This window comes from Petromyzon marinus, chromosome 24 (assembly GCF_048934315.1).
Source record: "Petromyzon marinus isolate PM22_M1 ecotype Great Lakes invasive population chromosome 24, UKy_Petmar_22M1.pri1.0, whole genome shotgun sequence".
Taxonomy (NCBI): Eukaryota; Metazoa; Chordata; class Hyperoartia; order Petromyzontiformes; family Petromyzontidae; genus Petromyzon; species Petromyzon marinus.
The window spans coordinates 3,616,149-3,632,029 of record NC_133690.1 but is presented as its reverse complement, the minus strand read 5'-3'; the positions used below and the strand labels follow the sequence as shown (position 1 = coordinate 3,632,029).

The 15,881-nt window shown below is 46.2% G+C and overlaps 1 protein-coding gene across 2 annotated transcripts in view; it reads right to left on the bottom strand.

The window, feature by feature from the left end:
* Window positions 1-15,881, bottom strand: part of LOC142928878 (uncharacterized) — a 131,845-nt gene that overhangs the window by 8,064 nt on the left and 107,900 nt on the right. Inside the window, exons 1-4 of one of the 2 annotated variants that reach the window (XM_076069328.1) lie at window positions 12,631-12,854; window positions 7,312-7,552; window positions 3,935-4,003; window positions 938-970 (exon numbers count right to left, since the gene is read on the bottom strand). In XM_076069328.1, coding sequence (XP_075925443.1) covers window positions 938-970; window positions 3,935-4,003; window positions 7,312-7,549 — 340 coding nt within the window. In that variant the 5' untranslated portion in view covers window positions 7,550-7,552; window positions 12,631-12,854. Of the gene's footprint in view, window positions 1-937; window positions 971-3,934; window positions 4,004-7,311; window positions 7,553-12,630; window positions 12,855-15,881 lie in introns of those variants that run through there. The other variant, XM_076069329.1, reaches the window with a different exon arrangement.

The following is a 15,881-nucleotide window of genomic DNA, read 5'->3' as shown; positions in this document are numbered from 1 at the left end:
TGAACATTATTGTCCAAGGTGGTCTAAATTAGTTTAGTGAGAAATTAATTCCGTATTTATAATTCGGGAAATTAACTATTGGACCATCCTGTAAATCTGCCAGCATTATTTGGCTCATCATACAAATCCTGTTGCATTAATGAAAATGATTAATAATAAACGTGTTTTTTTTGGGGTTAAATCACGTAAATATTAAGCGCCCGATTAAGCTGGTTGTAATTACCAGCGAAACGTCGTACTCAAATTGTAAATGTTGTGCCTTTACTCTCCAACACACCGGTGTGCTGAAGTAGTAACTAATTGGCACGTTTTGTTTACGTGACAAACCTTACTAATTGGCTGTGTCAGATGGTGTTGGCTTAACAACACATGCAATGTACAGATGGAAAAGGTGGAGTCCATGTTTTTCTTGTCGCGCCTTCTCCTGACAAGCCAGGGTATAGCAGCACCTCGACGCCCACAGTCAGGGAGTTCCGTAACATCTGTGTGCGGTCCACCAACCCTCGCTGCCTCCACAGTGCTGGAATACAGCAATGTATGGCCACCATCGGCAGGCTAATTTCTTGGATTACGAGAATTTCATAACCAATTATACCACTATTGTGCTTTTTGAGACACACTATATTTTGGGTAGACATTTAAATGTCTACCCAAAATATTGCACCTTTATTAAGTAAAAATAACTTTAATATATATTTATTTTCCAGTTTTGCCCCAGAATTATATAATTCTGGGTCTTGGTATTGATAACAGCTGGGTGGTTAGTTTTCTTTTGGGGGTTATCTTTTGAAATAGTTTTTGTGAAAATATTACAAGAGTCTACGGCGCACTGAGAGATGAAATATTCCCAAGCATAGCAAAAAGCAACCAGTCGGATCTCTCAAAACAAATCAAAACTGAATTTCCCAGTCAGGCTCAATGTTTTCCCCACACTTACTGGCATAGTGTTTTTGACTCAGCTGACCGGAAACTGTGAATGACAGAACCAATACAGAGTTAACAAGGCAGGAGTGATCAAGCACATAAAAAAACGGCAGTGTTTGTGTTTATGCTGATACGGAGTTGTACGAAGCGCACATTATAAACAAATCTAGACAGCATTGAAGGTGCGACCAACAGACATCACGTGTTTAGATACCAGGGGTGGAATGATTAACCGTTGAGTCTTAAGCTCACGATACGTGCAACGAATCACTCGTGTATGAGCCCATGGTGTATCCCTTTCGATTTACATTGAGTCACGGGTTCACGTGACTCTTGAAACCATGAGTTGCCACGAACATGACTGCAATTATCAAATAAATATTTAATAAATATTTGATAATCATTATTCTCGTTGGGCCTGGAAATCCTCAACAATGTCAAGACTTTTCCGGAGAGTTATGCCATATTTTTACGGAAGAGGGTGATCTTGCTTTGATAAATCCAAATTGTTTATTTTGCAGATAATTGATCAGCATTCGGGTGTTTGGCCAATACCAGTAATGTTTTTTTTGCTATGGGAGGACATTAGGGACCTGGGCAGAAACCCATGCAGAACAGGCGTAGAACAAACTGCACGCAGAGAGGTGCACATGTTGGGAATCAAACTCAGGTCTTGCTGTAATGCTAAACTAAACTACTAAAACTATGTTTTATTTCACCAGGTAAAGCCCACCGAGCTATGTCGCTCTTTTTCAGAAGCGACCTGACCACAAGTGATGGCCCAATGAAGTGGCGTATCACGTGGACATTTATAGCAGCCGAATACTCTAAACGCGTGATGTTGATTCTAAATGTGAAGGGGAAAACTGGAGGACCTGGGGAAAATCCGCACGACCGCAGGAAGAGACATGCAAACTCCAAATATAAAAGCATTCGGGTCGGGATCGAACCCTCGACCTCCTGTATACCCGGCGAGGTAGTTAACATCTCAGCCACCAATTGTGTCATTGAATCGTTCCACATTGTCATGGAGGGTGGGGAGGTATTCAAATGTATTAATGGCATTACTGTATTTGTATTAAATTAACCGATTTGCTATCCACGATGTTCGCCGTCATTACTTTGAATGCTGTTTTAATTCGTAGCAATCTAGGCCCTGATTACTTTCATGTAGTCAAACTTTTCGTTCAAGTTAACCGTCACAACACCCACTATATGCGTGCAATTTTCAGTCTTTAGCGTGAGTAGCAACACTCACGGCTGACCGTCTCTTCTCTCACACAAATACAGTAGGCCTGTATATTTCAGAGTTCAACGTTGTCGATGTTAGGATTTGTAAAACAAATTGACGATCTTTTTTAACTTTCAGATAATTGATTTGAGGTAATTACGTAGTACCTTTGTGCTTACAAAGGTGACGTCACACGATGCAGGTTTCTTTTACAGGCCCGTAAATGACACAAACATTTCATTTCCACTTACGTATTTTTCAACTAAAGTGTCAAAAAAAGAGTAAGATCATCCAAAATATAGCTAGGGCCGTTTTTGGATATTCAAATCAATCTGACAATGGGCAACAAAGACAAAGATCCCCCGCATAGCCTTAACAGACTGTTCGGGCAAGCACTGTTAGCGAGCACCTATGAAGGCCGGCACGGCACATCAGATGGTGTGTCGCCAGCACCACGCCCGACCACCTTTGTCTTCCCAGTGGCGATGTTTACACACCCAAGGTCGACTCATCTGAGGCTGAGTCGACCTAGGGGAGACCCAGGACCAGTTCAGATAACCGCCACTGGTGTTGGCTGTGAGCTAGAATCAAACTCTGGTCGCCGGGTTCGTAGCGCAGTGCGCTATCCGCTACGCTACCGCTCCCCACACAATGGGCAACACCGATAGCAACACCCGCCATTCGCCACTAAGTGACGGTGACGTCACCAGGGCGCCTGTGCCAGGCCATGTGCACTGAGGCCACTTGAAGTGTCGATGGCTCGCCGACAAGAGGTCTCGGGACAGACCCAGGTGCCATGGGCTGGCTGACTGAGACGACTGGTAGATGCACCAGTTGTACTCCCTGCTGTGCCAATGGTCAATACACCCACTAGCACACACACATTATACCCCTTTGTTCGGTACACTGTCTTCATATGCTCTTGCATTGCTACACGTAGATCGCTTTTTTGTCTCAATCCACTGATGGATGAGGGTTTCCCCATGCCGTACTAGTCATGGCGGTTATGTCACCATGCTGGTCGTTGTGGGTTGGAGTCAGTGGTGGGGGCTGGACATTGGAGCTTAGGAGATCAGTACAACGATGGATTTTTGCGGTGCTGCGTTTGGCTAACAACAGCCTGGTTGAATTTAGTTGCTCATGAATATGAAAATGCAAATTGCAAGGTATATATTTCAGAAAATTACACGGATGTTTCAACTGCCATGACGGAGAACGATATTTTTTATTTTACTATTTTTTTACCAGGTAAGGCCCACTGAGCTAAATAGCTATTTTTCAAAAGCGACCTGGCCACAAATGATAGCTCAACGAAGCAGCTTACCAAGTGGAAATGTATAGCAGCTAAATACTCTCAATGCACGTTTCTAAATATGGAGGGAAAAACCGGAGGACCCGGAGAAAAATCCATGCGACTACGGGGAGAGAGAGAGAGATGCGAACTCCAAATTTACACGTAGGCTTTCGCGACCATTATATACAGTCGTTAGGGTCAGGATCGAACCCACAACCTGCTTCATACCAGGCGAGGGAGTTAACAGGGGAACACGAGATTGCAAGTTATATAGTGTACAAACTATTACACCGTGGCATCACGCTGCTCATTTGTTAGACAACATATTCAGGTGTTGGATTTGTTTTCTCTCCAAAAATCCTGGAAAACTGTGGAGCAAAGTATCGGTTTGTTTGCGTTCTCTTGAGCTAGGCTACTGAAACGACTTCTGCCAAGAGCGTGCGAGTCAGCCCGCTGACATGCCCCTCGAGTCCGAACGCACGTACCGTCTCCAATTCTGTTGTTCATCTCCACAAACTTGGAGCCCATGGTTTGCTCCACCTGCTCGTACAAATCTACAAGACGGTGAACAACACGCACGCACGCACGGACACAGAGCGTTCCAGTTAACACGGCCAGCCTTTTCCGAATCCACAAGACGGTGAACAACACAGACGCACCGACAAAGAGCGCGCACTCACAGAGAGACAGTTATAGAGAAACAGAATGACGGGCTCATAGAGACACAGAGAGACACGGAGACAGAAAGACAAGAGACTCACAGAGAGACAGTTACAGAGAGACATGGAGAGACAGACACGCACAGCGACTGACAGAGAGACAGTTATAAAGACACACAAACAAATGGGCTCATAAAGACAGAGAGAGACAGACACACACAGAGACTCGCTGAACGACAGTTATAGAGAGACGGGCTCATAGAGACACAGAAAGAGAGACATGGAGATACAGACACACACAGACACTCAAGCAGAAACAGTTATAGAGAGACACACAAACAGATGGGCTCATAAAGACACAGAGAGGGACACATGGATACACGCAGGTAAGTGTACATACATAGAGACAGGCACAGAGATAGAGACGCATGATGTATGCCGGATGAGACAATCAAATGCAAAGAGACAAAGGACGAATGCATCGTAATTATACCTCTGTGCATTTATATTGAATGCCTCTCACCTACATCTTATATTTCTCTAATTACCGTATTTTCCCGCATATAGCCCGCATACGCATATACCCCGCAGACGCATATACCCCGCAAAAATAACGATTTGCGTAAAACAAATTTCAGATAGCCCGCACCTCCATATACCCCACAGGGTCTTGTTTTGTTTGTAAAAATTGGTATACCCCCCGGGTTATATGCGGGAAAATACGGTACTGCCTCTAATTCCTATCGTTCTTTCATACCTCGCTACAAATGTAAATAATCTTATAACTCTCTTGATGACTGTATCTCGCTTCTCTTCGAAATTAACATCTCTCCAAATTTTCTCATAATATATAAATGTAATCACCCAAGCGAGTCGGCGCATGGAACATCTAAGAGACCGGGGTGTGGAGCCAGCAGAGGGCAGGAGTAGGGGCACGGTGACTGTGCATCTGTGAAAAAGAGCTTCATAGCTCATCGGATTCCTCCAGTATAAATAAATATTCCGATCCTGTATGCAGGAAATAGCAGGGGAGGGACGAGGTCACTCGAGGCCGTGAGCGGTCGAGCCGAGATAAACGATCTCCGGCGGACAGTCGGTGGATGAGAGGGGAATGGAAAGCCCTGGGGGGAGGGTGCGAATGGCCAGAGGGGGCCGGTGGATGTGCAGACGACAGGGGGCAGCGTGATGGGTGTTAGCGCGAGGACACGGCCAGTGTAGGAATACAACAGGGGGAAGGGACGGGGGGAGTGGCGTGGAGGCGAGAGGGCGGTGCGACGGGAGAGAAGAGGCAGGACCAACGGAGGGGGGAGAGCGAGCGGGGAAAGGAAAGGGGCCGTCCATAAATGACATCACGCGATTTTGGACGATTGACCCCCCCACCACCCCGTCGTCACACGACGTCTCAAAAAGTCAGACCCCCCCTCAAATATGACGTCACAAAGCTCTGCCCACCCCCCCAAAATAAAACATGCTTCAAATCGCTTTGAACTATTGTCATTGTAGTGCGTATTTAATGTGGCGCTGCACTCTGATGTTGTAGGAGAAAACGTTTATTAAAAAGTCTATTTAATTAAGTAGAACGTGTTGTCTATATTTATTTAAAGTTGCGCATTTTGATGTGACGTCACATTTCTCAACCCCCCCCCCTCTTCGTCACAAGTGTCTGACCCCCCCCCCCCCCAGGTGCGTGACGTCATTTATGGACGGCCCCAAATGTAAAACTATATTTTATTTTGTCAGGCAAGGCCCAATGAGCTACGCAGCTTATCGCGTGGACACTTCTCTCAGCCAAATACTCGGAAGTACGTTTCTCAACGTGGAGGTAAAAAGAGAAAAATCCACGCGGCCACAGGGAGCGAGAGAGAGAGACGAAAACTCCAAATATACAGCAGACGTTAGAGTCGGGATCGAACCCCCGACCTCCTGCATGAGCCGCCGGGCGGCGGGCGGCGTTTACAGGGGATGCCTCCTGGGGCGAAGGGGGAGGGCAGGGGGACAGCCACACGGACGAGAGGCCACGTGGACGGAGAGGAGAGTTGGTGGCAGTGACTGGGCGGTGTGTGCGGAGTTTAATGTTCAGTGTTAGGCTCCACAGTGATGGTGGTGATGCACGCCACTCATTCACGAATCGTTGTGGAGTTGTCACGAAAGCCGCGCCGAGTTGAAAGAGAAGTCTTCGAGTCGTCTCTGATTGTTGCGGTGGGCATTGCATATATTCTGAAACGCATCTTCATCCTCCAATGTCTTCTGAATACCTCTCATCTCTATTCTGTTTCACGTCCAGCTCATCTGAATACATCTTACATTCCTCTTCTGTCTAACACATGCATTGCATACAGATCTGGACTAAATTACATTTTTAACACATCCACTATCTCGAGCATACATTTCCATCATCTCTCAGATACGTGTCTTACAGCTCTATTGCAGACACATCTCAGACACGTGTGTGTGTATATATATACTCATAATAGAGGTTTTGGGGTATATCGCATGAATATAAATACGTCGTTCAACCCGCCACCACCCGATACAGCCAATTAGTCAGGGGTTGTCACGTAAACAGAACGTGGCCAATTCGTGACTAGTATAGCACACCGGTGTGTTGGAGAGTAAACCCACAACATTGACAAACCTTGATAATTGGCTGTCGGGTGGTGGCGGGTTTAACGACACATTTATATTCACGCGATCTAACCCAAAAACCTCCACTATGGATGATATTTGTCGCAAAAGCCTCCTAGGTGTTAAACTGATGATATATTTACTCTTTGCACCGCATGCCTCTCGGCCTGTCAGTTGATGTGACGTGCCGAGACACAGGCTGCCCTCGTACTGCACCTCGGTGAGGAAACGAGCGCGTTGCGGTGGCTAGGAGATGTTAACTCCCTCGCCTGGTATGCAGGAGGTTGTCAGTTCAATCCCGAACCCTGACACCTGTATATTTGGAGCATACGTGACGCTCTCCCCGTGGTCGCGTGGATTTTTCTCCGGATCCTCCGGTTTTTCCCTCCACATTTAGAATCAACATCACGCGCTGAGAATATTTGTCTGCTATAAATTTCCCCGTGATAAGGCACTGTGTTGAGCGATCACTTGTGCTAGCCAGGTTGCTTCTGAAAAATAACTATATAGCTCAGTGGTCCTCAGTTGGTAAATATAAAGAGTAAAAAAATGAAATGAAAGTTAAAAGGGTGACTCACAGATCAAGCGCTTGGAATGTTTTTCCAGCAGCTTGGAGATAATATTCTGCACGCCCTTGTACGTCTTCGTGCGAATGAAGGGCCTGTCGATCTCCATCCTGTTCAGCAGCGCTTTCAGGGGCACCGCGATGGCTTCCGTGCACTTGAAGCACGGCTCGCACGGGCGGGCGACGAGCAGCAGTAGCAGCAGCGTTGGCAGCACTGCGGTCACGAGGCACGAGGAGCGCTGGGGAGCCATGGCCTGGGGAGCGAGAGAAGGGGTCACGTTTAGCGACTCGACCTTTACTCGTTGTGCCAGTGAAGCAGGCACCCATTAACGTGGGCCATTTTGGAAATACAGGGGCTCCTCTACTTACGAACGAGTCAGAATCCAGAGGTGTGTTCGTAAGTTGATTTGTTCGTAAGTCCAACTTACTCCTGTCGGTTCCGAACATTTTGTACGACATGTACACTAAATAAGAGAATGGCTTTAAAAGTTGTATAATCTCCTATAAACATAGATGCCACTGGTTCTTCAAGTTCTGCAGATGCCACCAATGCCATCTCTTGCGTGGCGGTTTAACTTACGACTTTCGGTCCGAACAGGCAAACTGGACGTACAGACAGGTTTGTTCGTATCTCTAAGTCGAATTTTCCTCAGTGGAGGAGTCCCTGTAGAACTTTATGGTCATAAAATATGTAAAGCGCTTGCGTTACGGTAAACAAGATTGCTAAATTTGGGAATCAAAGCCAAAACATCACCAAATGCAGTTACGTTGGCTTGTTTACGTTTTCGCGCCACGATTCGTAGTTCACGTAAAAAGACTAGAACCAATACGACCAGTTATAAATAACAGTGGAGCGTTGGCATTGGGCAAGGGTCCGTGGTGGTTGTGGTGGTGGTATTAAACCAGTATAGGGAAGGAGATGAATCTTAGAAAGAGGGTGGGCACTCAAAACAATAGCAGCGTGCACGCCCCCATCAAACCAAATCCGTCACTGGCAGCAAGGCGAGGAATGGAAATGTACTCTTTGCTTTCATTCGGTAAAGTCACGTAGGTAAAACAAATTAAAATAAAATAAACAATAAAAACACGACGTTTCGGAGGCAGCGCAAGCTTCATTTTATTTTAATTTGTTTTACCTACGTGACTTTACCGAATAAAATCAAAGAGTATGAATCCTTGCAGTCACGAAAGCTTCAAATCTAGAATGGAAATGTCTCAGTGAGGAGAACGACTCCCCAATGAGAGGCCTTGCAGCAGCCAAACCGTGCAGCAGGAGCAGCAACAGCAGAAGTAGCAGCAGAAGCAGCAGCAGGAACAGCATCAGCATGAGCAGCAGCAGGAGCAGCAGCAGAAGCAGGGGCAGCAGCAGCACGAACAGCAGCAGTAACAGCAGCAGCATGAGCAGCAGCAGGAACAGCAGGAGCAGCTGCAGGAGCAGCAGCAGCAGGTGGAGCAGCAGCAACAGTAGGAGGCGGAGCAGCAGCAGTAGCAGCAGCAGCAGGTGGAGCAGCAGCAGCAGAAGCAGGGGCAGCAACAGCATGAACAGCAGCAGGAGCAGCAGTAGCAGCAGCAGCAGCAGGTGGAGCAGCAGCAGTAACAGCAGCAGTAACAGCAGCAGCAGGAGCACATAGAGTGCTTCCATGCTCACGGCCCTGAACTCCTCCTCTGTGCAGGCGCGAGGCGTGCCGCACATTCCACATTCCCCAGCCTCTGCCCGTTACCACCGCTATCGATGTCCAAATGATGAGCCACTTTGTTGAGCTATCATTTGTGCTAGCCATGGCGCTTCTAAAAAATAAGTTAATAGCTTCGTGGGCTTTGCCTGGTAGGATGGGGATGGTTTAGTTTCATTTGTATGATTTGGGTGATTGTTTGCTTTACCTGTACTTTGCCCCTGCTGGACATCTGTGGAAAAGAGCTTCATAGCTCATCGGATTCCTCCAGTAAAAAGAAAGATTCTGACTTTAGCTATGAATTATAAGGTTACCAGGATAGCATTTTTCACGATACGATGCGAGAATTTTCACGATGTTATTGACTATCGCGATAATTTTCCCATAACTTTGCATTTGTATTTCCCACATTCTATCATGATTGTGCTTGGCTGGACTTACACTTCGAATAAGGTGCTTTGGCAGTTGTTCAAAGGCAGCTCACCCAAGACAAAGCAGTCACGCCTCTTATAATCGTTGAACCTTCAAATTACAGTATATCGTTGTCACAACGCGCTTGTCTCTCCAATCAGTTCGCATGTCAACCACGAACGGGACCAGAGTGAGCCCTGCCTCGAGATCGTCGTCGTAAGCGCGAGGGTGGTGACGTCATGGGGCAGTGACGTAAGAGAGTTAGGCACCTTCTTTGGTTCTTTCGGTAAAGTCACGTAGAATGAGAATAAAATAATAAATTGATAAAATAACACAATAATATTCTCACGACGTTTCGGCCACAACACAAGCGGCCTTCATCAGGTGAAGGGACGAGACTGTCTGGTAGGACAGCACTCCAGCGCTGTCCTACCAGACAGTCTCGTCCCTTCACCTGATGAAGGCCGCTTGTGTGCCGAAACGTCGTGAGAATATTATCGTGTTATTTTATTTTATCAATTTATTATTTAATCTTATTCTACGTGACTTTACCGAAAGAACCAAAGAAGATGAATCATTGCAGTCACGAAAGCTTTAAATCGAGAGTTAGGCACGCCCAGTATCGGGTCACGTGACCCCCGTTCTCTGTGCGCCACCCAACCAGCGATGATTATTCTACGTGCTATGATTATGCTATGTGCTATGAATACTCTACGTGATATGATTATTCTACGTGTTATGATGTGCTATGATTACTTTGCGCCCTATAATGATTTAATGTGCTATGATTATTGTACGTGCTATGATTACTCTACGTCAGTGGTTCTTAACCTTGTTGGAGGTACCGAACCCCACCAGTTTCATATGCGCATTCACCGAACCCCTCTTTAGTGAAAAATAAAATGTGATTTTTTTCAAATTCAAGACATAGATATGTTTTTTACTGGTACACAAAATGAGCCGTGCATGAACATTACCTTGTTCAAAGAATAAAACCAACACAATGCATAAACTCACAACAAATTACATACCTGGAAATCAATGTGACTTCTGCTGTTGCCTTTGAGAGATCAGTTCAGATATGCGTGGCTTCACCTTGGCAAGTGCCACTCTCATGTCATTTTCACAGCAAAGTCTGTTCCTTTTCTTCGTTTTTATGTCCAGCATCCTCGAAAATGATTGCTCACAAAGATATGTTGTAACAAATGGTATAAAAAAAATCCAGGGCTTTCTTAGCAATAACTGGATACTTGTTCATTTGTCGACACCAAAACGTTGAGAGCGTTGTTGTTCTGAAGAGTTGCTGTTGAACCGGACTCTGCTGAATTTCAATGATTTCGTCGAGGAATTCATCATTGACATCTGCTGTTTCAACAGCAAACGTGAACGGCTGTCTCACCCATGCTGGATATGACTCTCTTGTAGGGAAATATCCGTCGAGAGACTTTGCAAGCTCATCTAAGTGCGTGGCAATTGTTTGCTTCAGTTCCGTGGATACAGAAATATCTCCGATTCCAGACACATCTTCGATCTTACTTGCACAGTCGTCCAGAAGCGGGAAGTTTGCGAAGTTATTGGTCTCTGTTCGTCGTTTCCATAACGGTAGCTTTTTTTGAAAAGCCTTCAGGTGTTCTTCCGCTTCCATGATATTGACTCCACCACCCTGCATCTGCTGATTGAGATGATTGAGAGCTGCGAATATATCAGCCATGTACGCTAAAATGAGAATGAACTCAGGATTTTTGAAGCAATCTGCATGGCAGTGTTGGTGCTCTTGCAAAAACAGGGCTAATTCCACACGCATGGCAAAAACACGATTCAGCACCTGTCCCCGCGATAACCACCGAATATTAGAATGGAGCAGAAGTACCTCAAATTCAGAGCCCATTTCTTTACACAGCTCACTGAAGATGCGGTTCCTCAGAGCACTTTTTCGCACATAGTTCACACATTCCACCACAGTTTTTAATACTTCTGTCATTTTTGGAGGTAAGGTTTTTGTTGCCAACGCATGCCTGTGCAGAATACAATGCGTCACAATGATGTGTGGTGCATCGGCCTTTACTAGCGCACCAAAACCAGACTTTCTTCCCAGCATGACTGGAGCTCCGTCCGTACAAACTGCAGAAACCATATCCCATGAAAGATTGTTGTCTCTGAAGAAGTCATCCACAAGCTTCTTCACATCGGCTGCCTTCGTTGTTGTTGTAAGAGGCTTACAAAATAAAAAACTCTTCTTTTATCATGTTTGCCGGGCTTGAAATCAGATCCGCGACTACTTGAGCCAAGATGTCTTTACTCATGTCTTCTATTCTGTCACTGACGGTGTCATTTGAAAGGGGAATTTGGGATAATTTACCTTCGGCCGCTGTTCCGAGTATCAGATTCGCCATCTTTAATGCAGCTGGTTTCACAAGTGTTTCACCAATGGTGTGTGGCTTGCCCTGCTTTGCGATCAGGTAAGCAACTTCGTACGATGCTGTCAGGATCGGTTTGTTAACAGGTACAAATCCAAGAGCAGGCAGAGTGGCCCTTTCATCGAATCTGGCTCTCTTCACCCTGAATTCAGCAAGTGTTGTGTTCTTGTATTCCCCATCTCCATGCAGCTTCAAGAAGTGTTCCTTTAGTTTTGCCGGTGCAAGACTAGAGTTGCTCAACTTGGCGTTGCAAATCATGCAGATAGGACGCTCATTCCCATCACGTTCCGTGATACATGAGAATCCATGTTGTACATATTCGTCCGACCACTTTCTTCTTTTGCCCGACATAGTTAGTATGGATAAAATATTAAAGAAATCACACGACGTACGACAACAACAGTCACACGTTGACTACTGAGTACGCACTAAATTCCCCGCAGCGCTGATTGGCCAAGCAGTGTAGCATGATCATCTGCAGCCAGTGATGGCCAAGCGGGCCGTGTGTGTCATCACAAATTTACACAATAATTCAAGTGTGTCCGGACCTCCGTGGCGGGGGCTCTGCCGAACCCCTGAGATCGACTCACCGAACCCTGGGGTTCGATCGAACCCAGGTTAAGAACCACTGCTCTACATGCTATGATTACTCTACTATGATTATTCTATGTGCTATGATTACTCTAGGTGCTATGATTAGTCTATAATGATTATTCTATGTGCTATGATTACTCTAGGTGCTATGATTATGTCTGTAATATCAAGGAGGCTCTTTCCCCGAGTCACTCACTACAAGCCCAGTGCAGTAGTAGTACAAATAGGGTCGCTTACCGCTTTTTCTTTCCAAAACGGGACTTCTCTCCAACAGTGGTGACGAGGTATTGTTGTTGTATCCCTCCCGTTGTGTTCTAACACCAATTAAGTTTTGCCTCTCCAATCAATTCGCACGTCAACCACGAACGGGACCAGAGTTGAGGCCTGCCTGGACACAGCCTGGAGATCCGTCGTCGTGAGCGTGCGAGTTGGTTGTCATGACGACGCGGTGACGTAACAGAGTCACGTGGCCCGTTCTCCCAGTTCCGGGTCACGTGGCCCGTTCTCCCAGTTCCGGGTCACGTGGCTCGTTCTCCGATTCCCGGGTCACGTGGCTCGTGTTCCGTGTGCTCGTGCGAGCCATCCAACCAGCGACGCTGCCGCGTGCACCTCGTGCTCGGCTGTGATTTGAATTCGTTAGAGACCCCCACCGGTGCCCTGTATAGGCGTGCGATGATGGTGCATGCGTGATGTTGGTCGTATTGGCGGTTGTTGCTGTAGTCGGTGGTAGTTGATGAAAGATACTGTTATCGGTTTGTGGTGGTTGTTTTATTGGTAGTGGTTGTTGGTGTTGACTGGTGGTTGTCATTGTGTTGGATGTGGTTGTTTTATTGGTGGTGGCTGAAAGTGTTGGTTGTTTTATTGGTGGTAGATGGTGGTGGTTGTTGTGTTGATGGTGGTTGTTTTATTGGTGGTAGATGGTGGTGGTTGTTGTGTTGATGGTGGTTGTTTTATTCGTGGTTGTTGGTGTTTTGCTATTGTTCGTGGTAGTGGTTGACGTTATAGGTAGCGGTGGTTGCTATCTGTTGGTGGTGATGGTTATAGATGTAATTGTTGTTGGCGACCATTGATGGTTGTTGTGGTTAGTGGTGGTTATTGACATTGGTAGTGGTTGTTGGTAATGATTACAGTTGTTTGTGATTAAAAGCGGCTTTGGTTTATAGCTGGTGGTTGTTAGTGCTGTTGTGGTAGTTTGTGCTAATGGTGGATGCTGATCGCGTGCTGCTGGTGGTGGTTGCTGTTGAGGTGGTTGTTGTTGATGGTCATTGATAGTTGTTGTTGTGTTTACTGTCGACTCAGTCTCTAACGAGTTCCTGGTGCAGTGTGTAAACATCGTCGCTGGAGAGACAAAGGCGTCCGGGCGTGGTGCTTGCCACACCCACCCCCTCGCGTGCCGTGCCGGCCTTCATAGGTGCTCGCTTGTAGCACTTGCCTCTAAAGTATGTTAAGGCTACACGGGGGAACTTTGTCTTTGACAGACCAGGTGAGAGCGGCGGAACACACGCAATGCCGCACATGAGGCCACAGGACAACTTGTCATCATCATCATCGTTGTTGTAACAAGGCGAGAGTTTCCCAAACGTTGAACGCAGAATGTCGCATCATTCATTGGTCTTTGTGATCAATCGCACGTGCCACTCTCATGCGGACATGGCCAGCTTGTGTGATGGCTCACCTGAATTATAGGAATATACGTGAACACACACTTGGGGATCGCCTAAGAAATAATTAACTTATTGTTTTTTTTTAAACCGAAACAAAATCGAGTTGTGTCATTTGAGTAATCCGATAGATTCCCCGGGGTCCTGCCACTGCGCTGTTGTGGCTGTCTGCCGTTAGTGAAAAACAGAATACATTAGTAACGTCTCCTTTTTACAGCTGCGTACCACACTGTAAAAGTAATGTTTAAAAACAACTTTTTTTTAAAACACGCTTTAATAAAATGTACCGCACTAGTATTGAAAGAACTCCACGACTCCAGGGAGTGGAATCGAAGCTCGCCACAACGTAAGGGGACCGTGGTGCTTTACAGCCAACATCAGTTGAGCATGGACAATTAGACCCAAGCAAAAAAATAACATTAAAAATAATTTGTAAAAATATATATTTTTTATTTTAATGATAGAATACAGTATGGTCATCAGTATGACATAAGCATATCAAGTTTGCAGTCGATACCACATTGGGAAGTGGGTAAAAATTGAGTTGCAAGATTTGAGGATACAACAATAGACAGAGTTAATAAAAAGCGTGTGATAATAATTAAAAAACTTAAATTATTTATTACACAACGCAACGACCGCACCCACCGCCGCCTGGCGGTTCAAAACTGCGGCGGCACTAATTGTGTACGCGCATTGAATGAACTCTGCTGAAAGTATGCGCTCCCCCAGAAGGTCCGTGTGGCTGATGGGATGTGTCAAACACACTTCAAACCGGTAGATGGAGGGAGCGATGTATGGACAAGGTTGGCGTATTGCCTGCTGAGTTATATTGTAACGTTACACGCAAAGAAGACGATGCCTCTCTGACTGACAGCGGAATTTGCTTCGAAGCGATCTCTGTGCGCGCGTGAACTCCGCACCGTGTAACCACGACGCGTAAACACGCGCACACAACGTGGAAACAAAGATCAAATATTTTTATTTATTTAAAGCTTTCGTGGCTGCAGGGATTCATATTCTTGGTTCTTTCGGTAAAGTCACGTAGAAGGGAAACAATAAAATAATTAAAAGATTAAAAAAAATTATCCCGACGTTTCGACTGCAACACAAGCAATCATCATCAGGTGTGAAAACCTTCACACGTCGTGAGAATTTTATTATTTTATTATTTTGTTGTTTCCCTTCTACGTGACTTTACAGAAAGAATCAAGAATATAAGGATAAAAGATCCCCCGTGTAGCCTTAACAGATTGTAGGGGCAAGTGCTATTAGCGAGCACCTATGAAGGCCGGCACGGCACACGAGGGGAGGGGGGTGAGTGGAAAACACTACGCCCGGCCGCCTTTGTCTCCCCAGTGGCGATGTTTACACACTGCACCAGGTACTCATTTGAGGCTGCGTCGACCGAGTTGAGGCCCAGGACCGGTTCAAGTAATCGTCACTGGTGTTGGCCGTGAGCGGGAATCAAAGCGCAGCGTGCTAACCGCTACACTTACCCCTCGCCCCACGTGGAAACACACACACACATGTCAACGCACACACGTGTAAACACGTAAACAGGAAAAACAGCAGCCATTCGCCACTAAGTGAAGGTGAGGTCACCACGGCGCTTGTGCCAGGCTAGCTGCACTTTGAGGCCACGTGAAGTATCGAAGGCTCACTGACAGGTCACGGGACAGACCCAGGTGCCATGGCTTTGACTGATTGAGATCACTGGCAGATGAATCGTCACCCGTGCCTCCCCACTGTGCCAACCTAGCCGTTTTCATTTCAACAAGTTGGGGCCTCTGTGCAAACACAGCACAGTATACAACGCATCACTCG